At 39.8% G+C, this 27,571-nt stretch overlaps 1 protein-coding gene across 1 annotated transcript in view; it reads right to left on the bottom strand.

Moving 5' to 3' along the window:
* Nucleotides 1–27,571, bottom strand: part of ITGB6 (integrin subunit beta 6) — a 920,643-nt gene that overhangs the window by 240,347 nt on the left and 652,725 nt on the right. Inside the window, exon 12 of the mRNA XM_044074743.1 lies at nucleotides 8,522–8,744. Within this exon, the coding sequence (XP_043930678.1) occupies nucleotides 8,522–8,744 (223 nt within the window). The remainder of the gene's footprint in view (nucleotides 1–8,521; nucleotides 8,745–27,571) is intronic.

Here is a 27,571-nt window from a genome sequence, read left to right as displayed (position 1 = left end):
GTTATGGCTTTACACAGCATCTGCAACATATCTTGACTTTTTGATTGATTTTTTTATACATCCAGTCTTTACTTTTATATTATGAATTCATTTTACAATTTCTAGACTTTCATAAGCTAGACAATAGAAAAACTTTAGGAAACAGTATTTGTTTTAGTTTTGTGCTCATGTCAGCAAATATTGAACCAAGGGTGCTGCCTGGTGGGCAAAATAAGTTACTATACACACAACTATTAATAGGTTAACAATATATACTCTCTTCTATCAACTATTGTCCCCAACTGTTTAAATGTATTTTCTGTACAAGATGTTGCAGTCTGCACCTGTATCCAAGTTAAGTGCTACTTTTTGTCTATTATCCTTCAGTTTCCAACAATCTGGTTGGCATTCTTGTCTCAGTGTTTCCGAAACATTTTTAGACTTCATTATATCAAGTCTTTTCATTTCAGTATTAACAGCAGTTAGCTGTCATATTTAAGTTGAACAACATGCAAATTATTTTGAATACACATATATAAATACACATTTACACAATCGAAAAAGTGTACTTTCCAGCACAAGATCTACAGGGATGATTAAATACAGGACAGAGATCGATCACATGCTTATATATTTTTCAGGACTCATATATACAAAACAAAGTTGCTTTCATGTTGTTGTTGTTTGTCTTTCGGCTTTTTCCGGGTAAGGGGTCGCCACAGCGGAACTCCAGTCCGCTAAGTTACTTTCATGCATATAGCTAAAATTATCATGAGATTTAAAATGATGCAGACATAGGTTCATAGGTTCATAGGTTCATACTAGGCTATCTGCCCGAGGGCATTTACAAGCCTAGCCCATAGTTTTGTGGCTTACGCCACCCCTTAGGTTTGGGGAACTATGCCCATTATTTTGCTGTGCCTCTGTCGAGCAGTGACACTGAGGTAATCCCTGGGGTATACTTGCGATCTCCCATCCATTGGTCAAGATTTCTCTTAAACAAAGCCAGCGAGGTGCTTTGCCTCACATATACCGGGATTTTGTTCCACAGCATAGGGAGTCTTTGGGTAATGAATCTATCCCTCCAGCACGTTCTATTAATGGCCGTGTCAAGGTTTAGGTCTCCCGCTCTTGTGGCTCTGATGGATCTAGATTTTTTGAGGTGAAGCATGTACATCAAGTCAGCGTTTGATAAGGCCTTCTATGTCTCGCACACGTCTCCCCTGAGCAAGCGGTGGCGACTGAATAGAGTTGGAGTTCTTTCAGTCTGGCAGCATAGGTCAGATTTTTGAGACCCATAATCCTCTTGGTGAGGAACTTTGTGGCCTCTCCAGCTGCTGCAAGTGTCGGGTCAGATACATTCCGAATGGGGCATTGTACTCAATCATTGGTCGGATGAGTGATGAATATAGGGAGACTATGACCTCTCTTGATCTAGATGTGAATCCCTTCATGATAAGGTGGGCAATGTAGAAGGTCTTCCTAACTATTTTTGCAACATGGGTGTCGAATGACAGACTGCTGTCAACCTGGGTCCCCAGGTCCCTAATAACCTCTTCTGTGCTCAGTGGATTTCCACCTATATGGTAGCTAGGGGTAACCTTGTTTTTCCCGAAGGGTATGACTATGCATTTTTTGGCATTTAACTTTAGGCCGTGGCTCTGGCACCAGTTATCCGTATCTGTGAGACCCTTCTGAAGGATATCTGTGTCAGATGTGTTTTCGACTACGGCACCCAGTTTGCAGTCATCTGCAAACTTTGTCAGCCATAACCCTCCCGTGTTTGCTTGTACTTCGGAAAAGTAGATGCCAAACAAGAGTGGGCCCAGGACTGAGCCCTGTGGGACACCACTTGAGACAGGCTTTGAGTCAGACATGGCACCGGCAACTCTGACCCTGTGGGTTCTGTCACTCAGCCAGTTTGCAACCCATCTTGTGATGTATGGGTTAACATTTAGGCTGATGAGTTTTTCAATGATACCCGAGTGGGGTATTGTGTCAAGGCCTTCGCCAGATCGAGGTAGGCTGTATGGACTGCCTTTCCTCATCAATGGCCTTGGTGACTGTTTGAAAAAGTCAACCAAGTTTAAAAGGCATGACCTGCCCTTGACAAAGCCAAACTGGGTTGGATCCAGAGTCTGCAAATTCCCTATGTCTTTATTTATGAGATCCATTATGATCCTCTCCATGGCTTTGCAGATAAGGCTTGTCAAGCTAATGGGTCGGTAATTTCCAGGGTCGGTGGAGGCACCGCCTTTGTGAAGTGGGACTACAGTCGCTGCGCCACTCCTGGTACGTATCCTGAGGTGAGGCTACGATTAAACAGCTGTCCTAACTGAGGATTTAATTCCTCGTTGAGTGCATGTAGCACACAGCCGGGGACACCATCAGGTCCCATGGATGCTGTGTTTTTGCCTTTGAGAGCCGTTCTCACTTGGGCATTAGAGATGTTTGGGGTCTGCAATCTGTTGGTATAGATATCTCTCCTTTTGGGGAGGGGAGAAGTTTGCACTGAACCTGTCAGCCAGTATGTTGGCAATGTCTGTAGGATCAGTAATCTTCTCATCATTTTGAACTAATTCTGAGCATATCTGGGAGTTTCCTCCCAGGTTTCTAACTATAGCTAAAGAAGGCCTTATGATTGTCTTTAGAGTCTTTAGCTATTCTTCTCTCAAAATTTGCTTTGGATGATTTTATGAGGGCTCTCAGCTTTTACTTATAGTGATCAAAGGCGTCTTACCTTTCAAGGATTTTGCTCTATCATGTAGTAGCTTCCTCCTTTTGTTGTAGAGTTTGTTTATGGCTGGGGTCCACCAGACTGGACGCTTGCCTTTGGTACAAAGAGTCTTTGTTTTGCTTGGGATTGCCTTATCCATGCAGTCCTGCAGGTGCTGGTAGAAGGCATTTGTAAGTGATTCAGCGGCTAGAGTACTATTTTCCGCCGGCTCAGGGGCCTTAAAGGAGACCACACTAGTCTTTAGAAGTGCAAAGTCTGCTTTCGAGAAGTTCTTTACTGTGGTCTTTTTGTTTCAGGAGGGGGTGGGATGAGGACCTCCAGCGAGATTTGTTTGTGATCTGATCTCACCAGTGAGGGGTATACTTCTGGTGTTGAACATTTTGCTCCCATGTTCGTGATGATGAGATCAAGTATGTTTTCTCCTCTTGTGGGGATAGTGACTAGTTGTTCCATGGCATTTGAGTTTATGAATTCCAGGAACTTTTGGGCCAGGGTGTTTGGGCTTGAGTAGCATTCCCAGTCTATATTTGGGTAATTGAAGTCACCTAGTATGATGGTATTAGGGGATACATTTATTCCTCCAGTGTTTTCAGGAAGGCCAAGTGAGATTCCTGAGTTTGTGAGGGTGGCCTGTAACATGCTACAATTTGTAGAGCAGTCTTGCCTATGGTTAACTGCACCTGGATGGTCTCCGATGCATCGTGCGTTGCCACCAATCTTGAGGTGTAAGTATCCTTGATGAATATGGATACCCCTCCTTTCTTGGTATTGTCCGGATTTTGGGGCCGGGCATGATATGAGGTAAAACCTGATAGTGCTGGGGTGCTCTCAGGAGCCTTGAACCAGGTTTCTGTCACAGCACAGACATCGATGTTCTCCATACTGAGAAGGGCCTCAGTGAGTGCATTTTGAGATTGAGACTTCTGGCATTGAGCAGCATTACCCTTAGTTTTTCCTTTTTGTGTTCTAGGGTGGAAGGTTTAGAATTTGAGCCTTGCCTAAAAAGGCACTATGGGGTGGCAAGAGCCTTTGCCAATATCCGGAATCCCAGGGTGACAGGTGCAAGCCGTCCCTTGGCAGCGTGGCTTGTCCAGCATGTCATCCCAGGCAGACAGACATTGGATCCCCTTTGAATGACACCAGAGTTTAAGCCAATTGTTAAAACTGATCATCTTATCTTTGTATTGTGGCATCATTCTTGGTGAAGGTAGGATACTGCTCAAGGTCAGGGTCATACCTGCCTGGGCTACATAATCAGAGAGCTCCTCAATGTCTCTTTTCATGTAGTCAAGGAGAGTGCGTCTCAGGTCGTTTACACCAGCGTGGACAATGACTGAGTCGTACTTGTACCTGCTGTTGAGAGACCTGAGTGCTTGCGTTATGTGGCGGATTCTAGCGCCCGACAGGCAGCTTACTGTGACCTTCTCCTTACTCAGTCTGGTGGCGGGGCGTCAGTGTGTCTGACTATGGAGTCACCAATGACTAGTGTGTCTGGCATTGTGTTTGGCCTTAAGGGCTGTGACTGTTTGACACTCTGACTGTGAGGTCTATGTGTTGCAGGTGTTGTGTTTGAGGTAACAGTTGTTTGGGTGTATGCTTTGGTGGTCTCTGCTGTTTTGGTAGATTTTTGATCAGAGCCTCCGAGTATGTCTTTGTGTGTTTATGTGTATGATTTGTGGTTGTGATGGTACTATGTGAGACTGGGTCTATAGTGTATGTGGTAACCTTCTCCTCCTGTCTGGTCTTGCCAGTCTTGTGTTGAGAGAGCTCAGCCTCCAGTTTGGCGTATAATTGTATAATTGCATCTCGCATGTATTTGTGTTTTGTGGGAGGAGGAGAGGGTTGTCTGTGTACATGAGACAGTTGTAACATTGGCCGTATAATTGCATCTCTCGCATGTATTTGTGTTTTGTGGGAGGAGGAGAGGGTTGTCTGTGTACATGAGACAGTTGTAACATTGCCTCAATATTCCCAGGTTCACCAGCTGAGCAGGAGAGGACACTAGCAACTGATCCCTCGACATGCTAGAAGGAAATAGACAAAAAAACTTTAAAAGAGTTTTCAGGGGATGTGGGTGAGCAAGAAAGGGGGCTTGCCTTTTTGGGGTGCTATCTATAACAAGAGTGCTGTATCAAGGTGATAAGTACTGTAGGAGCAAGTGCTAGGTTTTATAGATAGAGTATAGTCTACTTGGAGTCAAGTAGAGATGATCTTTTTTAGTTTAGGAGGTTTGATCAGTAGTATAGTTCGAGGAAGGTAGTTATAAGGGAAAATTTGAAGAGTGGAATTTAGATGGCCCAAATAGTTTAAACTTTGCTAACCGCTGCTGCTCTAGTGTGCAACGGTGGCAACTCCGTGCTAAATCGCGCTAATGCGCGTTTAGCGTGTTTTATACCAGGGGGCTGGAAAAAGCTAGAAACTGGCCCCAAATGACCAATAAACTACTAGTTACTGGCTGAAACCTCACAAAACTGGACCAAAAGGCAGCTCAATGCTTCCCCCTCTCACTGGTAAGCAAGGTAACTTCCTTTCCCCCAAATAAGGCAAGGAAACAGTACACAGGAACTACAAACAAAGCCCAGGAATCAGCAAACTCTGAAACTGGACTAATCTAACCCAGTAAAGCAGGAAAAACAAGAGATTTTTTTTTTTTTTTCTCAAAGAACAGGCAGGTACAGCAAACACTTATAAATGCTATAAACCAGCTATTACATTCTTGTCTCCAACTTGAACTTTCATGTGGCTCTGTTTTTTTCATATTCATTACTTTTGCAATGCATCCTGCTGTTATTTCTCACTTTTGTTACACTACTTGCCTGACATTTTATTTTACACACATTCTCTTTCTCAGGTAATTATTTTAGCTATGGAAAATACATTTCACTTGGTCTACAAATGTCATTAGCCTTTCATGAGGTCAGCTATTTCTAATAGCCTACTCCTTTGGTTATTCATTTCTTATAACACAATTTTCTGACCATTGTTATGGAATTTTATACCTCAAAAATACAATGTATCTGGTTCTGTTTTCTCTGTGACCTGTTACTTTTTTAAAATAACAAATGTCTAACAAGTGTCAAACTTTTTTTCTGGACTGACAGAATAATTCTCAACCATTCAGAATTTTGCAGAATGTCCAGATTTTGTCTCATTTTTCTGGTCTATCCTGATAAAATTTGTGAGTTTTTGACAAATCATTAGGAATTGCATTTACTAAATAATGATAAACATTTGAGTTTCAGACTTCATATCCTTGAGAAATGTATGCTAATACACAATGTTCTAAGATTACATGAGCAATATTGAAAATCTGTCCATGATTTGGGGCTTTTGCTCCCCTCTCCTACACACTGTGTTTGGCTTTGCCCAAAAGTCTTGTCCTGAGAGGCTGAAAGGGACAATAATTACTGTTTTTTTTCAGTGAGTGCTACTGTTTTGTCTTTTTTTTCTTCAAGACAAGTGAAATGTTTGCATTCCTATATGGCTTCCTCCCCAGCATTATTAAACAGACTGTATATCTTCAGATACCTTTTAGTTAATTCACTTGCAGTGATGAATAAATTGAATTTCTTGATGATTTGCAGTCAGATTTTCTTCTAATGAAAGAAGACTGAGGAATATACTTGAGCTGTGTTGCTACTGAGAACTACATGTCTATAGTTCCAGACACAGAAACACTTGAATACGTATATGCATTTATTCACTTCTGTAATATATTTGTTCACGTCTGCTATATTTCCCCAGTTCTCATGCCATGGCATATCTAATAGCTTAATTGATAGCACACAGACACAACAGATGTGGTCTAACCTCCATGAAGGCTATATTCTGTATGGCCTCTCTACATTAACTGTGTACCACAAGATATGGTGGTTACTTTGAAAGCTAGATGAATAGCTTTAACCCTATATAATCCATATTCTGTGCCATAGAAAATAACCAGTTTTACAGTTACAGCTACTGAACAGGAATGAATATGCTAGATATGAGGACTATCCTGCAACTATTATTACAACTACAACTGTGGAAGGGTTTCTTTTATTTAAAACACAGACGGACATGCTCATATGCTACTTGTGTGGCATTATGAGCACAGAGCCTTGTTACAATTTTTAGCTGAGAGTCCATTAGAATGCATTGTGGAGGCCAACACTGTACCTCTAGGGAGAAATAGTTATCCCTTCATTGGTTGCCATGTAACCTGGTTCTCTAAAGATCCAGATCATGTAGCACCGGCTCTGTTGTGCAAAAAAGTGGACTATTCATGTGCTCCACTCATGTCCCTTTGGAGCTGCCAGAAGGCATTGGTTTATGGTAGACACGGACTGCAACTGAGACCTCTATGATCTTACTGAACTTGTATTGCTGTGTCATCTACATCTGGGCATATATTCAGTAAAACTGTAACTATTTAAGCCTTTTAAATGTTAGCATTAGGAAATAATTGCATGCATTTACATTTATGTCTGTGGCATAAACATGACTGAAAAATATCTTCTGACCTGATCACTTTTCCCAGTTAATGAAAATATGGATGGTTTTCATATATTCATAAGCTGAAAAATATTCATAGTTAAACAATTATGTTGGGCATCTGTTCACAGCTAAAATTAATAAGTGCAATATACCACTTTACTGTATAATGTAAGCATATCCTGATTATTGTAAAAGTTTGTATCCCATAATATTCCAAAGATGAAATTTTAATAACTATGCAAAAAAGTAATTACATGAAAACATATGACACTTCATATGCTGGTTGGTAAAATCAATATTATGTCATGCTTTAGTCTGTGTTTGGGGTATACATTTCTAAAGACTAAGAAATGTAAGATTAATCTAACAAAATAGTAAGACATTCTTAATAACAGCCAAGAAAGTGTTTCTATTTTATGGTGTCTGGTCATAACACATTTAATTAACAATTAAATGAGAAGTCCTGTATATTCTGCAAACTACAAACCGATTTATACACAATAATAATCTGAGATTAGATTTTTAGTCTTTTTTCTTAAGATTAAAGCTGATCCTTTTCGCATTTGTACCATGATTAAAAAGTATTTGCATATCTACTCCTAATAGTTAGTGGCCAAGGAAACTCTGCATGCTACTTGGATGGAGCTCTGACAAACTCAGTACCTGTTATTTTCCTGCATCAGTCAGTGCATTCAAAAGCACTTTTTGCGATAGCTCTGTGGAACTTGCTCTCTACCACTAAAGCTATGCTTTTACACATTTTTACTAGTATTTTTCAGAAGTGTGCGCTTCAGTTAGGCATCAAATACTTGACTCTCTGGATTACAAGCCCTGATGCTCTTCCAGTAAGGTTTGATTCCTAGCTGAAGCAGACAATGTTCTGTCTCACTAAGCAGTTTATGAGTTCTTACTTGGAGTATGTTGATGATAAACTCTCTCTTCCTTCTCAACCATGTTTGATTACTTGCAACAACTATAAAAGTATGTGAAGTATGTGTGTGTGTGTGTGTGTGTGTGTGTGTGTGTGTGGGTGTGTGTGTGTGTGTGTGTGTGTGTGTGTGTGTGTGTGTGTGTGTGTGTGTGTGTGTGTGTGTGAGTGTGTGTGTGTGTGTGTGTGTGTGTGTGTGTGTGTGTGTGTGTGTGTGTGTGTATGTAAAATGATGATTAATCAGGAGTCTTAATATAAAGAAATAAGTTTAATTTAAAATTAATTTTAGACATACACTCAAGGTACTTTGCTATTCTGCACAATCACTGACATCAAATTGTATCTTTAAATAGTTATGCATCGAAAGTCAACAGAAGTTAAAAAAAATGAAGGTAGTTTACCTTTTCGAACTGCAAGCATCACCACAGGTAGGACATCTCTCACATTTATCACCAGAGATGCCTGGATGTGTGCAGATGCACTGTCCACATCTACATTCACCAAATCCACTGCAGAGAATGCCATCATCAGACATGCATGTGTCTGTACTCGTACTGCAGTTACAGTACTCTCCTGTCCAGCCACTGCGGCACAGGCACTCTCCACATTCGCAGTCTCCGTGACCTGTAAGGAAACATGCAATACAGTAATCAGAACCCCAAGAGTTGTGTTTTGTGATCCTATACTTTAGAATAGCGAGTTCCACCAACATTTTACAGTAAAATGTTTTTCATGATTAGCATCATAAAATGCCTCAGTATAAATTTTAATGCAATAAATCCTTGTTGCTGCAGATTATTTTAGTAATACACTGTACTGGGGTTATACAGATGTTGCAGCAGTTAAGTTCAGTAATACATAAACAATATGCTAAAACTGGGCTCATTTCCTTCTTTCATGCAATGTGCAGTGGGCTAGGAAGTTCCAGTTCCCATTATCCATGCAAACCCCCATTAATGTTTCCCTGTTCCATTATTTTCTCATTTCAATTGATAATGGATAAATGCACCAACTGAGGCTCATCTTCAGGATTGAGCTACACTGGAGTTTAAAGTTATGCATCATGTGCAGAGCACTGCAGAGTATGATACATACAGCCTGCCCTGTCAACGCACTTGGCACAGTGCTTATGCAGTTTCCTTATGATCTATATGATCCAAGCCATACTGGGTAGTACAAAATGTTCTTCCCATGTTGTCTAGTCCATTAGCTGCTGCTTTTATTCTATTTCCAGTCTAGTAGTTAGCTAAAAGCTAACTACTTTCTCAAATAATGCTGCTAAAAATGTTATGAGGGAACCATTTTCAATGGCTAATGTATTGCCATTATTTGATTAATAGTGCTTATGACATTGTTGCAGGTGTGATGTGTTAGATAGTGAGAGATATTCTAATGGTTCCATAAATCAGGTGTGAAATCAGCATTTTATCTTCATTTTTTTAATGAGACAACATGAGGGACACAAATGTTTATTTACAAAGGTGATGTTGAACTGCTAAGGAATGTGGTTTCACCACTTTTGACAAAAAGTGTTCCTTAACCTTGTAGTGCAGTATATTTATCACACAACAGACAAACATATTTAGAGTTTCCAAGTTAATTTTTGTTGAAATGCACACACACACACACACATTATACCAGGTAACATTTGAACACTCTGACATACCATAAAAGCCTTATGCATGCATAACAAGCACCACACACATAGCCGCACACATACACACATACACAACACAAACATGTATAAAGGCACAGGCATACACTCACATGCATGCACACACACAAACACACTATGTACAAACTCACATTCTACCACACAATTTCACACATACTCACTATCTCTTAATGGATCAAGGCCTTCAACAATACATGTGGGTGACGTGCCTCCACAGCCATGATCTCTTTAAGATTAATATTCTAAATCTGAGATGAAACTCCCATGAAAAAAGGGACATGATGACTCTCAGAATTTTATGAAACACAACAGAAAGCCCAGGAATTCCATCTTTCTCTCTGCATTAGCATAACTTCCGTCCATACTTTCATATCCATGGGATGCATACATACATACACTGCTTCTACAAAACTCCATTAAAATATAATTGTACTCAAAACAGCATTCACAAAGCAATAAGGGCATACAAGCACTTAAAGGTTTATAGGTTCATAGGTTTGGTTAACAAGCTCTAGGCCTACTGACCAAAACGAAGCTTGATGCCCTGTATCCCACGTTGGAACTTATGGGTGTCCATACAGTCATTCATTTCCTTCTTGGAGGCGTGAATTAATGAGCTCAGTTTAATGGAGAGGAGAAGTTTATTTCATAGATGTGGACATCTCTGAGATGTGCAATTTTGCAGTACAGGTTATGTCAATTTTTTCCGAGAATGAGCGTCTTCTTATGTTCAGGCCAACGGTGGTAGGGGTGTATTCTACACGATGTGATTCGTATACTATGTTATAGTAATGTCATGCACATGTTACTCAGCTCTATTTATATGTAAAGTGTGTCTGGTCATTATGTTATTATTTTATTCAATTTTACTTTTATTTTAGTTTATGTCATTTTATTATAATTATTCTCTGTATGTATGTTTTTGCACTGGGAAGGAAGCATTGCAATTTCGTTCAGCTACTCTGTGATGTAGCTCTGAATGACAATAAAGTTTTCTTTGACTTTGACTTGACTTTGAAGTGGTCCTTTAATGCCCTGGTAGTCCGATACAGAGGTCTTCTAGAAGATGATAAGAGAGAGAATGAGGGGGAAGGGAGAGTTGCTGTAGTCTGTCACTATAAGACAAACGCAGAAGGCGTTGCTTCAGGTAGTGAAGAACCTTTGTACCTTCTCCAAATGCACCAGCTGGCATGTGAGTAGGTTAGAAAATAGGGTACAGTATTCAATAAGTGACCTGATAGGAGCTGTTTAAATGGAGATCATTACAATTACTTTTTTGGCATGATTTACATCCCCATGGAGATCAGGTGGACAAGTCTGTATCTTTTGTGGATAGTACTGCTATATGAGTATCAATTTTATTTATTTATTTTATTTTATTTTACATTTGTTTACAGGGAATGTCTGACTGGGCCAAAGGCCAATTTTGAGTGGAGGCCCAGGGAGAAAAGCTCCATAGAAAAAAATTTACAGAAACGAAATAAAGTTTAACAATAGTCAAAAGTAAAAATACTTTTATTCAAGTATAAGAGATGACATTCAAGTATTAGAGAAGACATTAATAAAACTTGAAAAAGAAATAGTAACATGAACTATAGTCGTAATGAAAGAGAGTAAAATGATATGAGTGACAGGGAAAAAACAGATGGGTTGAAGGAAGATCAGGATAAAAAGTATAGTGGTGAAACTGAATAGTTAGCTAGACAGTCCAAGTAATAAAGTGTTAGAGGTAGAGATACATGTTTCAGCCTGGTTTGGTATAGGAGCAAAGCCAGCTGTTGGTTAGGTTCCCTTTAGTAGTTGTTTGAATTTGGAAGTGTTGGAAGTATTTAGTATGGCTTGTGGTAGGGAATTCCATAATTTAGATACTTGGTTTGAGAATAGGGAATCTCCACAGCTGTTAGATTTGATTACTTTTAGTAGGTTTTTGTTGGAGGGCCTTAGTATCAGTAGCACGAATAGGACTGAACTAGGTGTTTAAGAGAAGGGCAGTTGTTTGGATGGTGGAAGATGTTATAAGTAAAATGAAAGGCCATCACCAGCAAAGATTCTAGAGTATTTTACTGTTTTATCAGCTTTTAGCTGTCAGCCATTAATACTGCGTAAAACTTTTGGAAGGTGCCAAATGCCATTAAAGGCAAGGTCATTTCTATTCTTCCACTTATGTGAAATATTAAATGCTCTTTGAATTGAAGTAATAACAGTGGAATTAATGACAGTACTGCCTAGGTTTGCAAACATTTGTATATATGATGACCTAGACACTGGAGTCAGATTTGACAGCTGAGAAAATGATGTCAAACCCCAGGACAGAGCCTTGATGGACTCTGTTGGTGACAGGAGACAATGACAGTAGGAGTTCACACATTTTTCTATGCTGCAGACAACTGTGTAGCCAGTTCTGGACCTACATTACTATGGTTACGAATATATAAACAGTTCTGGACCTAACTTACTATGGTTACAACCATAGAGCCAGTTCTGGACCTAAGTAACCATGGTTTAATTTGCCATCGGATCCATGGACTTATGTATGATTTCATCATAGGATACAGTAATGAATGCTTTAGCAAGGTCATAGTGAGCTCAATGGATAGATAAACCTTCATCCAGAGTATCATTCATGCTGTCTGCAAAGCTTATGAGGTTAATTATACATGGTCTACCTTTGATAAAAGCATAGTGGTGTAGGACACAGAGAAGAAAGCTTCTTCTGTCTGTTGATATAAGTTCCATGGTGATCCTTTCCATCACATTGCAGAATATGCATGCAAGGCTGCTGAAGAAGGGTCTCCTTGTAGATTGAATTCACAATATTCTGCTTGCATATATCAGAAACATCACCAGTTTTTAATTTTCTATTAAGAATGTACATAACATGTGTAGCAGGCAAGTTCTAATTGCACAGATTAGTCTTCCTGGTATTTTGTTCTCGTGGTGGTGGTGCTGCGGTAGTGTTGTCGCCTCACAGTAAGACGCTGTCTGGTTCGATTCTCAGCTAGAGTGACTTCTGCGAGGAGACATGCGTGAATAGGCGTACCTTCGTTGAAGGTTGTGCATCAGGGCTGGTAACTCGGCACATAAAAATCAACTACCAATCATTAGCGGACCGGAGTTCCGCTGTGGCGACCCCTAACCGGGAAAAGCCGAAAGATACAAACAAAGGCTTCCTGGTATCTTATCCACAGAGTTGGTGTTTCTGGCCTTACTGAGGGCAGTCATGACCACTTTGGATGTAATGTAATTTGAGTTTATTTTGCATGGAGGAAGAGTTGATGAGTACCCCTTTGTGGCCTGAAAAATCTATGTGATTACCTATCTTTGTTTGCTTCTGTTTGTAATGATATATTGATTCCACTGTGGTCTAGAACACTACATTGTTGTTTCTTCCACATCACTTTTGGATGTAGTTGTACAAAGGCCGTATTATTATCTTCCATTTAATGGAAAGTTTTTGATTCCATTGTGGTCTAGAACACTACATTGTTGTTTCTTCCACATCACTTTTGGATGTAGTTGTACAAAGGCCTTATTATTCTCTTCCATTTAATTGAATGTTTTTTGATTCCACTGTGGTCTGGAACACTACATTGTTGTTTCTTCCAAATCACTTTTGGATGTAGTTGTACAAAGGCCTTATTATTCTCTTCTATTTAATGGAAAGTTTTTTGACTCCACTGTGGTCTGGAACACTACATTGTTGTTTCTTCCACATCACTTTTGGATGTAGTTGTACAAAGGCCTTATTATTCTCTTCCATTTAATGGAAAGTTTTTTGATTCCACTGTGGTCTAGAACATTACATTGTTGTTGTTTCCACATCACATTTGGATGTAGTTGTAGAAGGGCCTTATTGTTCTCATCCACTTAATACAAAGGTTTGCTGCAAATGAAGCTTTAATGATTTTGATTGTTTTAGTAAGCTTGTTCCAGATGTTGCTGTTCCTAGCTTTTTTGCATTCGGTTGGTTAAATTTTAAAAGCTTTGTATGCTCTTTTCTTTTGGTTTAACAATCTGTTGATTTTCATAATTCTAACCATTTAGATTTACTGCAGAATTTGGGCTATATTAGTGCCTCACAGGAATGAATTTGTGTAGTTAAAGTGTTGTAGAAGGCTAGGAATGATTCACTTATAGATCATGGGGAGGGGCAATATACAGTCCTTGCTAATTAATGCAAAGATATTTTTCAGGGCATCATATTCCTCATTTGAAAAATCCTTAACGATAGCATCATACTTAATTAGATTTGTTTTGGTTTGGTGGTGCCCTGAATGTCATGACATTGTGGTCAAAGTGAAAAGGAGGGCAGGTTAGAGCAATGTTAACTTAGCACAACTGGTGGGGATATTTGTCAGGATGATATGTTTCTAACCAGGTATTTGTGATGGATCATTGAATCACATCTATGTGAAAGCACATACCTCAATTTTCTCAAAGGTAAAGGGGTGTCTCTAGGCACCTATTTTTTTAATTGTGGGCATTAATGAAACTCAGTTTCACCTTTTTATTAACTATGGGTTTTAGCTTGGAATATCTGTTTTTTTTTTTGCTCTGATACATGCTGAGCTCCAGTTCTTCCATAGTCAGACTCTGCTCATTCTGCCAGTAATGCAGATGCAAGAGCTGTCTGGAGGAGCCATCACACAGGTAGCCATGAGGGCTGTTTGTAAATATGCCAGCACGATGGCATCCCTAATATCACTTTAAAGCATCCCGTGAGGTATGAGACTTGTGACCTGTATCACAGCAAGGGCATTACACCTTCCTCATGCAATGGCACACTCTTACACAACCAGAATTGTAGGGTACTGACTGCCACTCTTCATGCATGAACCCCACCTCTTTACATTTTTGCCACTCTTGCAAGGGATTGTGGCATTGGGCATTCCTGTTCTTCCCCTCCCACTAGGATAGCCATACCCTTCCTATGCATGCTGGTGCTAGCAGATGCCTGAGTCACTAATCAGATTCTGATAACATGGTCCATGTCAGGGCTCTATCCATCTATGGCAACAGAGCTGATTAGAATGGCTATTAATCTGATTACTCCTAAAAAGGGCACTAAGAGAAAGAAAGAGCCTATTCATCACTCTACTTCCCTTTGTGGATAGATGTAGTCCATTGCTAGCAAGCCCTGTCCTCTCAAGTAAATATGCATTGAATTCTCCTAGACAGACAGCGGGTCCCAAGCCAATAACCTTTTCACCATATTTACAACCCATCCATGATGAAGGAGGGATCTCATTGACTGCAAAAAGATTTGTCAATTTGGGTAACGGAATTCATAAGGTCAGTCGTTTCCCTCTATATCACCAGGAGAATGGTAGGTCCAGTGCTGTTGTTTCAGACATGCGTGACTGTAAGGTCATAATCATTAAAGGAATCCTAGATATGCTTAATAGCCTTAGCGATGTCCCTAATCTTAGCACCATAGAACAGGGCAGTGTGACTCTCTCCTCATCCAGTTGTATAAGCTCACAGTCTAATCTTAGAGTTACCAATTATTAGGGCTTTTTCTGTACATTATGTTCTGGCTTTGAGTAGATTAAGTGGTTGTGCTATTAAGGTCTTTCTTTGTGACTGGTGCCTGGTGATTCAGAGTATGTGTGGTGGGGTGGTATTTTGATGGACATGTCCAGTAGAACTAAAGGACTATTCATCTTGAAAAATCATAATCTGTTGTATATGGATATGACCAAGAGTACATTTCCTGTGTGTGCAACAGTGCATTCCTAATGTATATGCATAGGCTGATTTATCTTTCTTTGTATCTATCTATTTATCTATCACCATCTATACTGGTATTATTATAGCTTTATTTTTCCATGCAATTGTCATGATGTAGGAAACCGTGGAACGATAAAAAAGACTAATGATATGAACTGACTAGGCAAACTGTTGTTTCTCAAGCTGTATACCATGTAATATGATTTATGAATAAATGAAATTAAAGTATTGTGGCATGAAACATGATTGTTATCCTGTATGTATTTGGTAATCAAAAAATTTATTATCGTATCATTCGGCAAAAACACGGCCCCTACTAATTACCACATCAATGGCAACCCCTAAGCACACAACCTGTGGAGAGACCTGGGTGCTCAGGTTGACAACAATCTCACATTCGACCATCATGTGGTAGCAGTGGTCAGAAAAGTTTTTTACTTGGTTCATCTTATAAGTAAAGAGATTGCATCCAGAAAAAAGGAGGTTATTGCCTCTCTGCACTCCTCCTTTATTAGACATATAATTGAGTATAATGCTCCGTTTGGTATGTACCTCTCCAAACACCTGCACCAGCTGGAAAGGCCCCAGAAATACCTCATAAAGAGAATCCATGGCCTCCAACACCTATCCTATGGGGACCAGCTTAAATCATTATTATTCTACTCGGTTTCATACAGATTGCTCAGAGGTGATCTGTGTCTCGCCTACAAGGTAATAACGGACCCTGCCCTACTAGAGACACTCCATATCTGTAAGTCTAACTCCTCACGGATTACCCACTCGATAGGCCTAAATCTAATATGCAGCATCAACAAAACCTACTGGAGAGACAGGTTTGTCTCCCAGAGGCTGCCCCATCTCTGGAATAGACTTCCCATACATGTCAGAGTACTTCAGTGACCCTCTTCAAATGCAACCTTGATTAGTGCATGGGAAACCATAAATTTGTCCCAGGGGTTTCACCTTTGTCCCTTGTTGACAGGGGTGACAGGTGCTGACTAAGGTTTCTTTTTTGGGGATAAACTCTTGGCTAGGCTTGTAAGGACCCCAGGGCCATTAGCCTAGTAACCTCCTATGAGCCTATTTGTGTCACTCTGATGCTTTTATCATGTATTGATTGCATTTCATAAATAACTACAGTTGTGTCAGTTCATTATAGCATGTAGTGCCCTGGGATGGCATCAGCAGTCACCTTAAATAAAGACCAGTCTCTTACAGAATGTTGGAAATAATTGTGCTCTGCTTTGCCTTGGTACTCAAGATGGTGAGGTTATTCAGGAATGTATAAAGAACACAACATAATGTGAGATTGGCAGTGTTAATAACTGCAGTGACACTCCAGTGTACATGCAGGAAGTAGTGGAAATATGCTAGAGGTTGTTGCAGCTTTACTGAATGAATACATGTAACAGGGTTTTAGTGTCCATAGTAGCCATTGCGGTGCACATCACTGCCCTTGGTTGTGCTGTGTCATTTGACCAAGCTTAATGACATTGACAGGAACTGGAAAACATGTAGCAACCTTATCTGAAGGCTTGTGGGAGTTGCAGATTAACTGACCCAGTGGATACGAAGGTATATGTGTCTTTACATATACTAGCTACAGGACTTGTTAGCAACCAACAGGCAACACAGTGGGGGTAATCCATGCATCTGCCTTGAGAATACCCCATAAATTCATCAATGCCATGCTGCAGCATATTGGGGAGCATATCTTGTTTCCACATGCCACAAAGGAGAGAGACAGTCGACATCATGCTGGACTTCTATGATATAGTCTACTTTTCTGAGGTGATAGGGCCATAGACTGTGCCCACATTGAGATAAGGTCCCACCTGGTCTGGTATTACAGACAACATGGCAGTTATCTACAATGTGTCTGCAGACGACTTAAGCAGTGATGAAGACTCCCCCATATGGCACATGAGACCTATGTCAATGGTTTGTAGACAACATGGCAGTTATCTACAATGTGTCTGGAGACCACTAAAGCGGTGATGAAGACTCCCCCATATGGCACATGAGACCTATGTCATTGGTTTGCAGACAACATGGCAGTTATCTACAATGTGTCTGCAGACCACTCAAGCGGTGATGAAGACTCCCCCATATGGCACATGAGACCTATGTCAGTGGCTTGCATGCTGACTTTATCCAGGAGCATCTCATTGTTGAAGATGGATATGCAGAACAATGAGAAGATAATAGCTAGTTGCCTATCTGGAGCCAGGATCCACCAAATTACACATGTACTCAAGTTCCATCATAGTCCGTGTAGGTGTAAATGAGGACATACCTCCCTAGAATATATGAAGAGAGATATTATAGTCTCTCTTTGTCTATGTATCTCAGGCTGATATGAGCCAAGCATTGAGCAGCATATTACCTTTTTCCAAGGATGATGTCACAATGCATTGAGCAGCATATTACCTTTTTTCCAAGGATGATGTCACAATACCAACAACTGATCATTGATTTTAACAATTTACTGAGTTTCTGGTGTCATTCCAAGGAGATCCAATATTTGTCAGCCTGGGAGGACATAGTTAACAGGCCATGTTGCTTCACTAAGGATGGTCTGCACCTGTCCCCTCTAGGCTTTTGAATATTGGCTGAAACTGTATCCTCCCCACAGAGCCTTTTTTAGGCAATGCCAAATTGACAAACCTACTGATATAGCAAAATCAACTCAGGGTATTACTGCTCAATGCCAGGAGCATAAATTAAAAACTGCACTCCCTCCAAGCCATCCTCACCATGAAGAATATAGCCATCTGTCCAGTTACCAAGACATGTTTTAAAGCAGCAGAGAGTACCTTTGCACTGGCAGGTTTCAGTGCTTCGACACTCTTATACCAGTAACTGTACAGACAGGGAGTAAAGGTGGAGATGTCTCAATGTACATCAATAACAGCTATACCTCTAGGGTGGTTAAACAAGGTGATGTGCTGGAGTTTCTCCATGTGCAGGTCACCAGAGAAAGAAATGCCATACCATAACCTAGTAAACTATAGGTCACCCTCTAAGTCCCATGAAACTCATGGCACATACTTAAACCTACTGGAGATATTCACAATCTAACTTAACACTCTGTTCAGGGGGCATTTTAATTACCCTTCTTTTAAACTGGGAATCCTACATGGCCTCACATTTGCAGGCACAGAGTTTCCTGGACTTCATAAATGCAAACACCCATAACCAGTTATTCCATATGTCCACTAAAGGTTCCAACATATTGGACCTCATACTCACAAATACAGAAGAATGCTGCACCATCACCAGTATTAAGCCCTCTTTGGTAAGGTCTGACCATAAAACTATCTCCTTTGAAATCAAAATCAACTTGGTAACCATAGTAAACCTGGTAACAGTTAGAAACTATTCCAAGGCAAACTACCTTTTATTTAGTGATAGTTGTTCAAAATTCACTGCCCTTCCATACCTAGAGAACATAGCAGCCTATGCAGAATTATTCACAGAAACTCTATACAACCATATCAATGGCTGCATAGAGGCTGCTGTACCTACCAGAAGTAATTTCAAAACTAACTCCAGAAAAAAAAAACATCCTGGTGGCAAATGAAACAGGTTATACAACAAAAGGAAACATTCATGGTTAAAATCAGGAAGTGTTACTCCCATAATGGTAAGATCTCTCTCATCAAAATAAACAATTAGCTAACAGGGCTAATCTAGTAAAATTAAACCAATTTTGAGGTCAAGGTAGCCTTCCAGGCAAAATGCAACCATAAGGCCTTTTCAGCTATGTCAGAAACCTCAAAGGAAGCACATAGCAGTGTGCCAAACTGATGATAAATGGTTCCACATTTACTGAGTTGGGTGATATAGTTAATCTGCTGGCTGGCAAATTAAGTTCCAAATTTACCTTACACTCACCTCCCAACTATAGAGAGCATGTTCTGGCTGCAGTCGCTAAGGCCAAGAGCACAGACTCAATGGGCCCCAATAATATGTCAGAATGTTTCCTGAATAGTCTAATGTATGACCTATCAGGGCCACTGGAGTTACTATTTAACTATAGTCTTAAAAAAGGCTTCATGTCATGAGAATGGAGAACTGCAAATGTCAACCCTCTTCATAAGGGTGGACCATCCACAGATCAAATAAACTACACAACCATTAGTCTGACTTGTCTTATATGCAAAGAAATGGAAATAATTATCATGGGAATGATCAACAAAGACATAGGAGACCTTCAGACACTAGATCCATCCCAGTTTTGCTTTGTTAAAGGAAGGTCATGTCCACAGAACCTGGTAGACTTCTTTGAGAAAGTCACCAAGGCAATAGAGGAAGGTAAAGCAGTGCATAATACCTACCTTTACATGGCTAAGGCATTTTATACAATCCTCCACTTGGGCATTGTGGACAACTTACAGAATTAGGCATAAACGCCTATATAACACACTGGCTAGCCAGCTGGCTCACAGATAGGACCCGGGAAGTTAGGAATGGTGAGACTACTTCCTCAAAGAGGTCATTCACCAGTGGAGTCCCTCAAGAATCTGTGATGGGCTCACTCCTCTTTGGCATCTACTTCTCAAAAGTCAAGGCAAATATCAAAGGCCTCTGGCTGTACAGGTTTACTGATGATTGCAAACTGGGAGCACTCATAGAATCCCCCTCCAAGGTGCTAACATATTAGAAGAGAGTGATGCAGACAAATGACTGGTGCCAAAGCCACAGCTTAAAACTGAATGCTAAGAAATGCATTATAGTACCTTTTGGGAATTAGAACATAAAATGCAATACAGGCAATGTACTGCAACATTTAAGTAATATACAATGAGCAATATAAGTCAGAAGCTTGACGCATATATTTACATTAAAATGTTAGCATTGCTCAAAGCTGATCTGTCCCAGGTTGTCAGTCTACACAGACTTAAGAGTAGTTTTATATAAAAAAACATGTGCAGTGTAGACAAATTTAGTTTGCAGATCTAACATGTCTGATTTTGATGGACTGGTTTTGAGCTACTTACTAACGCTTGAGAAGTGACCTTTATCTAGCCTACAGAGCCTTGAAGGATCAAGTCCTATGTGACCCCTGCACATCTACAAAATTATTAACACCTTCAACAACTGCTGAAGAGATCTTAATTTACACCTAAACATAAATAGTTAGGATCTGCTGGCAAGACGGATATATATTCCATATATAGACTTCCTTTCAGTAAAGCAAGGCAGGTTTTTGACCCTCTTTAAGTGTAACATGGATGAATTGATGAACAATTGACAGTATATCCCGAGTCTGACCCCTAAAATCCTCATTGAAAGGAGTGAAAACTAGAAATAAACTAGTCATGTCAATAGTTACCAATGATTTGGAGTATTGGGGCTAAGTTATTAATGGTCCTCAGGGTCAATGGCCTAGTATTGTCCTATGAAACTACGACCTTGAAAACAGGCTGCCATGAAATACAAAGTGGTACCTTTAAATTAAGATGTTACAGTCTCTTTTATATGGCCAGCTGCAGCTTTAAGGCAAGGAAGTTTTTTTTCTGCTTGCAGCTGAGGCATAGGCTACAGCCAATAACCTAGCAAGAACAAGAACCATGTGGGACTCAAACTGGTAGAGAAAGAAGCTCACAGTTTGGAAATGGAAAAGAAATGACTTGTTGGACTTGTAGAGTTTGTGACTGTTTTTGTCACATTACCTTACTTTATATGTGTGCGTATTATATATATATTTAATTTGAATACAATTGTCTGCTTTCTGGCTGTAGCGTGTAGCGAGTTAGATTGCAAATGGAAAGTAGATGCATCAGGCTGGCCAAGAAGAAGAAAGAAGACAAGTGAAGCCCTACTGCCAAAGCAAGACAGCATGACTGTGCAGTTATGTACACAGCTTTACTGCATAGCATTGTTGTTACATGCACAAGGGAATGTGCATGCACTTACAAAGAGCAAATAGAAAGGTAGTTTTAGATTACAGATAGTTATTAGGTGTGCATTTCAAATGACCTTTGAGGAACCTAGCCTAAGAGCACTGTCTGCTTAATTGATTTGCTCATAGTCACACAGTAGGCAAATGGGGGCTGAGGGGATCAAACAATGGACTACAGGAAGGAACTTCTTAACAGCTCATAGCCTTAACATTCTACAGTAATCTGAGGAGACCACGGTAGAAAGGATAAATGGGAAGATGGAGACAGTTAGGGATGTGTGTGTGTGTGTGTGTGTGTGTGTGTGTGTGTGTGTGTGTGTGTGTGTGTGTGTGTGTGTGGGGTAGACATTGGACAGTAGGCAGTGGAAGATGCCATGCAGCCCTTTGCCTTGGGTATCATTAGACTTAAGGCTGGCCCTGGTGGGATTGATGGTATTGGGCAGAACATTTGGTTGGGTGAGGGTGTGAAAATACCTCTGAATTTGTCTGTGAGGATATTAACAATGGCCTCAGTATCAGAATGGTAAGTCCCAAAGGCCTTGTGGTTATCTTTAGTATTGGTAGTTATCTTCAGTTCATATATGGCTTGATACTACAAAATTATATGTATTTATTTATGATTTGTTGAGCAGGTTAGTCCCACAAGGCCAATGGCCTCTTTTTGGGGACCCCAGTTAGTTCAGACCAACTGTGGAAATTTGGTGAGGACACTAAGGAACTTTGACAGATGTAGTGGGCTATTTTATTTCCACTTAACTTACCAACAACTCAGGCAGACATGATCAATGTGCTTGCAGGTGGACATATAAAGAGACCTAGACATGCAATGATATGCAGATTTATTTAGAGCTATATGGACCCCTCAAAATTCCAGTATGATTCCATGCATAATTTAATGTGAAAAAAATGGATTTTGTAACACATATTGGTACTACAACAACTGCTTTACATCTCAACACATGGAGGCACTGAGCCCTAGCAAAGAAGGAATGTAATCTTTGTGTTGGAACCAAGTTACTGTAACTACACAAGTATGTATATTTTTCATGGGGAGGAAGGCATCAAGCTCAGAAATTTTGCGGTGCAACGTCCTGCACTGACCAGTGCTGTTTAGATAATGTCCCAATTAGAATTTGTTAAGTGGGTAAGTCTATGAGTAGAACATTGCCTAAAAAAGGCACTATGAAGGTAAGAAAGGTTTTAGACAGCATGTGAAAAAACATAAGATAACAGATGCAGCCCATCCTTGGTAAATCAGAAGAGTCTCATCTCCAACAGACTTACTGAATTCCCTTGGAATGACTCCAGTTAACTAAACAATCATTGAAGCCAATCATTTTATCTTTACACGTAGGCATCATTCTCAGCGACAGCAGAATAATACTCATCACCATGGACTTCTCTTCCTTGGAGACATGGGAGGAGAGCTCAGTACTATCTTTCTCTGGGTTGTCCGAGGCTGTTCATCTTCATATAAGCAGCTGTAGGGACGTACTCACATTTGGGAAGGAAAAAAGCATCTTTGGGGCCCTTTTTATATCCCTAACATAGCATGAAACAGAAAACTTACCATAATCTTCTTAATCCAGTTTGTTGAGTACAGTGTTAGTGTGTCTAACTATGGAATCACCACTAACAAGAACCATATTATCCCTTACAGGTGTATAACTACAGGTATATGGCACCTGAGGCCTGCAGATTCACAAGTATGGTGATTCTTAGCAAAGGTATGTGAAGGAGTAGGTGTGCATATGTGTACATGAGAGTCCCTGGGTGACTGAGGTTTGCTACATGGGAGGGGTCTGAGAGCTAAGGTAGAGATTTTTGATATTTGCCTCAACATATGTTGGTAGAGTGTTATGCAACTGTTTTAGTGTTGGAGAGACATTCCTCCAAGAAAAGTAATTTAATCTTTCACAGCTGGAATTAGAATGAGCTAGAAATAAGAGTTCTCAGTAAGCATGAGTCACTGTCTAAAATGCCTTTAAACTCATAGAGCTAGCAGAATGAGAAGGGAAGAGATATGAGGACTCAAGGAGTCCATAACTGATAGGAGCTATATCTGAGCCCACTGTGGTCAAACAATCAGGGAAGGCTAGCAGCTGAGCTTAAGGATGTAAGTCATGCCATGGGCAAGCAATCAGGGAAAGACAGAAACTGAACTTAATTATGTAAGTCATGTACTAGTACAGCCATGGTGAAACAATTAGGGAAGGTTAGAAGCTGAGGTTAAGGATGTAAGTCATGTACTAGTACAGCCATGGTCAAACAGTCAGGGAAGGTTAGCAGCTGAGCTTAAGGGCCAAACAATCAGGGAAGGTCAGCATCTGAGGTTAAGGATGTAAGTCATATACTTCTATAATTACAGAACATCTACTGAAGAACGTTTTGTGCAACATGGATAGAAATGGTTAGACAAATATAGTTAGGAACAGCAAACAACAATTAGGTATCAAAAACAATGGAAAACAGTTGGTGTAACTTAAACCAGAGTAAATTGGAACTGATACAAATTACCACACAGCATGCGCAAAAATATATTGGTTCCAGTTTACTCTGGTTTTAGTGGTACTTTCTTATTTTTTATGTTTTACACTTTGTTTTTAAGTTGGTGTAAGTTGTTGGTGAATAGAAATAGCTATGTAAATACAATTAGGAACTACTAATGACACTTATGGCCCCCTGGTGAGACTCTCAAAATTTTTTAAAACTGACCCAGGAACACTCTTTGGTTAAGAGACTTGCTCAGAGACACACGCAAAGCAAATGCAGGCTAAGGGAGTCAAACCAAGAATGACAGGATGAAGCAGTTGTTCAAGGCCTTAATCATCTGTGCTAGTTGTCATGTCATGCTGAGCTACATGGGAACTGCAGAGAACGCTTTAGCATTTTTGTTTCTTGATTGACAAAAACTTAAATCTTCTCATACAACCTTCCACTTCACTCACAATCACCAAATTATCACTTTTCTAACTTAATACTTATGTATTCGCCCAGATGTTCCTGGTCTGATTAGTGAACTTGATTCTTGAGGAATGAGTGGCGTTTTTGGTGACTCACCTATCCTAGTTGAGGGGCTGGGTTTTCAGGAAAGGACTAACAATTTTCAGTGGAGACCAAAGACTAAACTCTAGCAGTGCATATATTATACAAAGTCAGATGCTTAACAGCATATCTGAAACATTAAAACATCAAAACATATCCTTTAATAACTCATTGCCAATTATATACAAGAACAGTAGTGATCTGAAGATGTTCCTGTAGGGTATCACCAGCACTGTTGGGGACGGTCCTTTTCCTGTCTGGTAGCAAACTCCTGCCTTTATTTTCTGAATTAAGTAAACTCTTTCTTAATGACTTCCATCATCAGTCATGTACTACAGCCCTAGTCCATCATAAACAGGGATATTTTTATTGGTATCATAAAAGCAATCACCAACTAAATGCAGCGCAATCCCACATTCATACATGCAGCACAATCCCATATTCATACACTCTGCCATTTTAATGATGCCTGTAACAGATGGATCAGTTTAGTTAAAGTAGTAAAGACACAACAGCCAATAATAAAATCACAAGTACACATGGAAGAGGAATTGTTAATGCATAAGCATAGCCAGAACAGGTAAAAATGTGCACAAAAAGCAGTGCAAATGCAAAACAATGTTTTTGTAAATAATGAATGTAAGCATTTTAAATTAGGTCAATTATATAATTGTAACAGTTCAATTCAAGCCATGGGTAAGGCTAGATTAATCCCCACTACCCCAAAGAATTAACCTTCATTGGTAAACCATGCTGGTAGTGGGTAAATGAGTACAATGCACAATTAGGAATGTACTTGACTAAGCACCTACAACAGCTGGAGTGACCCCAGAGGTTCCTCACTAAAAAAAATACAGTGTGTTAACATGTTCCATGCAGATACACTGAAAGCCCTTTCCTTTTACTCTATCTCTTAATGACTATTAAAGGGTGACCTATGGCTGACCTACAAGGCATTCACAAATCCAGCCTTTATGGAGCTGCTACATATCCGCAAGACAAACAGTACAGGGTCACCCATTCTAGGGATCTAAATTTAGTGAATCAAACAGAACATGCTGGAGAGACAGATATGTGCCCCAGAGATTACCCCTTCTTTGGAATAGGGTTCCTATTCATGTTAATCAGAACCCTTCCCTGGCCCTCTTTAAGACCAGGCTGGATCAGTGGATGGGAGATTGTAAATTCCCACCTGGGGGTGGTGCCTATGTCCCTTATGGACAGGGGCAATCAATATAATCTGTAAAATACTCAATGCATAGGCACAAACCCATGCCAACCTCCTGCCCCTAGTGGCCATATATGGAATAAAATTGGGTTATATTGGTTAGGCTTGTAAAGGCTCCCGAACCATTAGCCTGGTAATCCCCTATGCACAAAGAATTATAATTGGGTAACTGATCATAACCTTTTATTATATGTTCTCAACACAGATGCCTAGATTCACCTTTTGAGCTTCAGTCTCTAGGTAAATTTCATATAATCCATGTTTCGAGCACATGAGCCGGTTTTGATCAAAGTCCCAATCATATTCCTCTATGTTAAGTTTATGAAAGGAGATCACTGCTAGACTCAGGGGGATAGGAGGAATTAATAGGCTTAAATGTATGACATTTTACATCCCATAATTAGGAGGTGTGTGAACTGGGGTTCAGCGTTCAAAAGCAGGACTGCCCTGCTGGAAATAGGTCTGTATTGGGTGTGAAGATTAACATTTAGTTGTTCCTACTGCAAAGAAGAACCACAACAAACAGACGTACATTTTGACTGCCTGCAGAGCTGTTTCTAAATAGACATGGTTGAACTACAGTTTACTTACTGAAGCCAAGCTTAACTGTTGTTGCAAACATGAAACAGACAATATCTTTACTGAATCAGATTCATTGCTACTCTGACAAATGACAAAGAGATGTTTTAAATGGATTCTTAGAGTGATAACTGAACAAGTAAATATATTTTCATATAGAGTTGAAAGAACAGATATGTAAAATAAGTGGAGAAAACCCAGTGATCAACAGAAATGGCACCAAAAACATGGAGATGGTAAGTCCATGTTTAGAACCATTGAAAGTGATGTTGAGAATTTTTCTAGCATAGACTTGTCAAGTGTCTGCCTTCCAGCTGATGGATTAGAAGCATGTGAAGCTCCAGAACTTTTGCCAGAACTCTGACTTCTTCAAAACATCTGAAAAATATCAGACTGAGTTTGTGAATTGCTGAAGTCTGTAGTTTATTGGTCCATACTTTTCAATAATATACATTTATTTGCATTATCAGATCTTCTTTGACATGCCAGTTATTCCAAATCTGAATGTTTAATAGTATATTACAATCTGAGTGGGGAGCAATATGACAGAGTGAGTTTTTGGTTTTGATGTGTGGCAGGTGGAGATTCATAAAGCTAAGTCCAGTCTGCGAGACAAAATGCGGCTCTGCATTTTAACAGTCTTTATTCAATAATGTGTACCTAAGAGTATACAGCCAGTGTCCTTGTGTGCAGTGAACAATATACCATAAACAAAATATCATCTAGATAATCAATAAAATATTACAAAAATCAAGTATATTAATAGTCTCTATAAACAGATAGAGAAACATGGACTCTTTAGGAAGCCCACAGTGTTTAAGTATAATCTCACATGTCAAGAGTGGATCATAATATTTTGCAGCTCAATAAGACATTCAAATTGACTAACATCCATCAAGTGGTAAATCAGCTAAAGTATGGTCATTTTGTAATATTTCTTTAAAATTATTATTTCTGTTATTAAGCTATAAGAAAATATAGCACTGTCCCAAAATATTTTACTCAACTCTATATGGCCTATAATACTTTACCAGTTGTTACACATCCCGCCCCCACCCCCAGCAAAAAAGACCACAGTGAAGAACTTCTCAAAAGCAAACTTCACACTTCTTAAGACTGGAGTGGTATCCTTCAAGGCCCCTGAGCCAGTGGAAACCACAACCCACGCTGCTGAAACCCTTACAAATGCCTTCTACGAGCACCTCCAGGAATGTATGGATCAAGCAATCCCTAATAAAATCAAGACCCTTTCCACCAAAGGCAGGCACCCGGTCTGGTGGACCCCA

This window comes from Protopterus annectens, chromosome 6.part0, assembly GCF_019279795.1.
Source record: "Protopterus annectens isolate FY-2018-M chromosome 6.part0, PAN1.0, whole genome shotgun sequence".
Lineage (NCBI taxonomy): Eukaryota > Metazoa > Chordata > Ceratodontiformes > Protopteridae > Protopterus > Protopterus annectens.
Note: the sequence above shows the minus strand (reverse complement) of the source record. Positions and strands in the feature narration are given on the sequence as shown.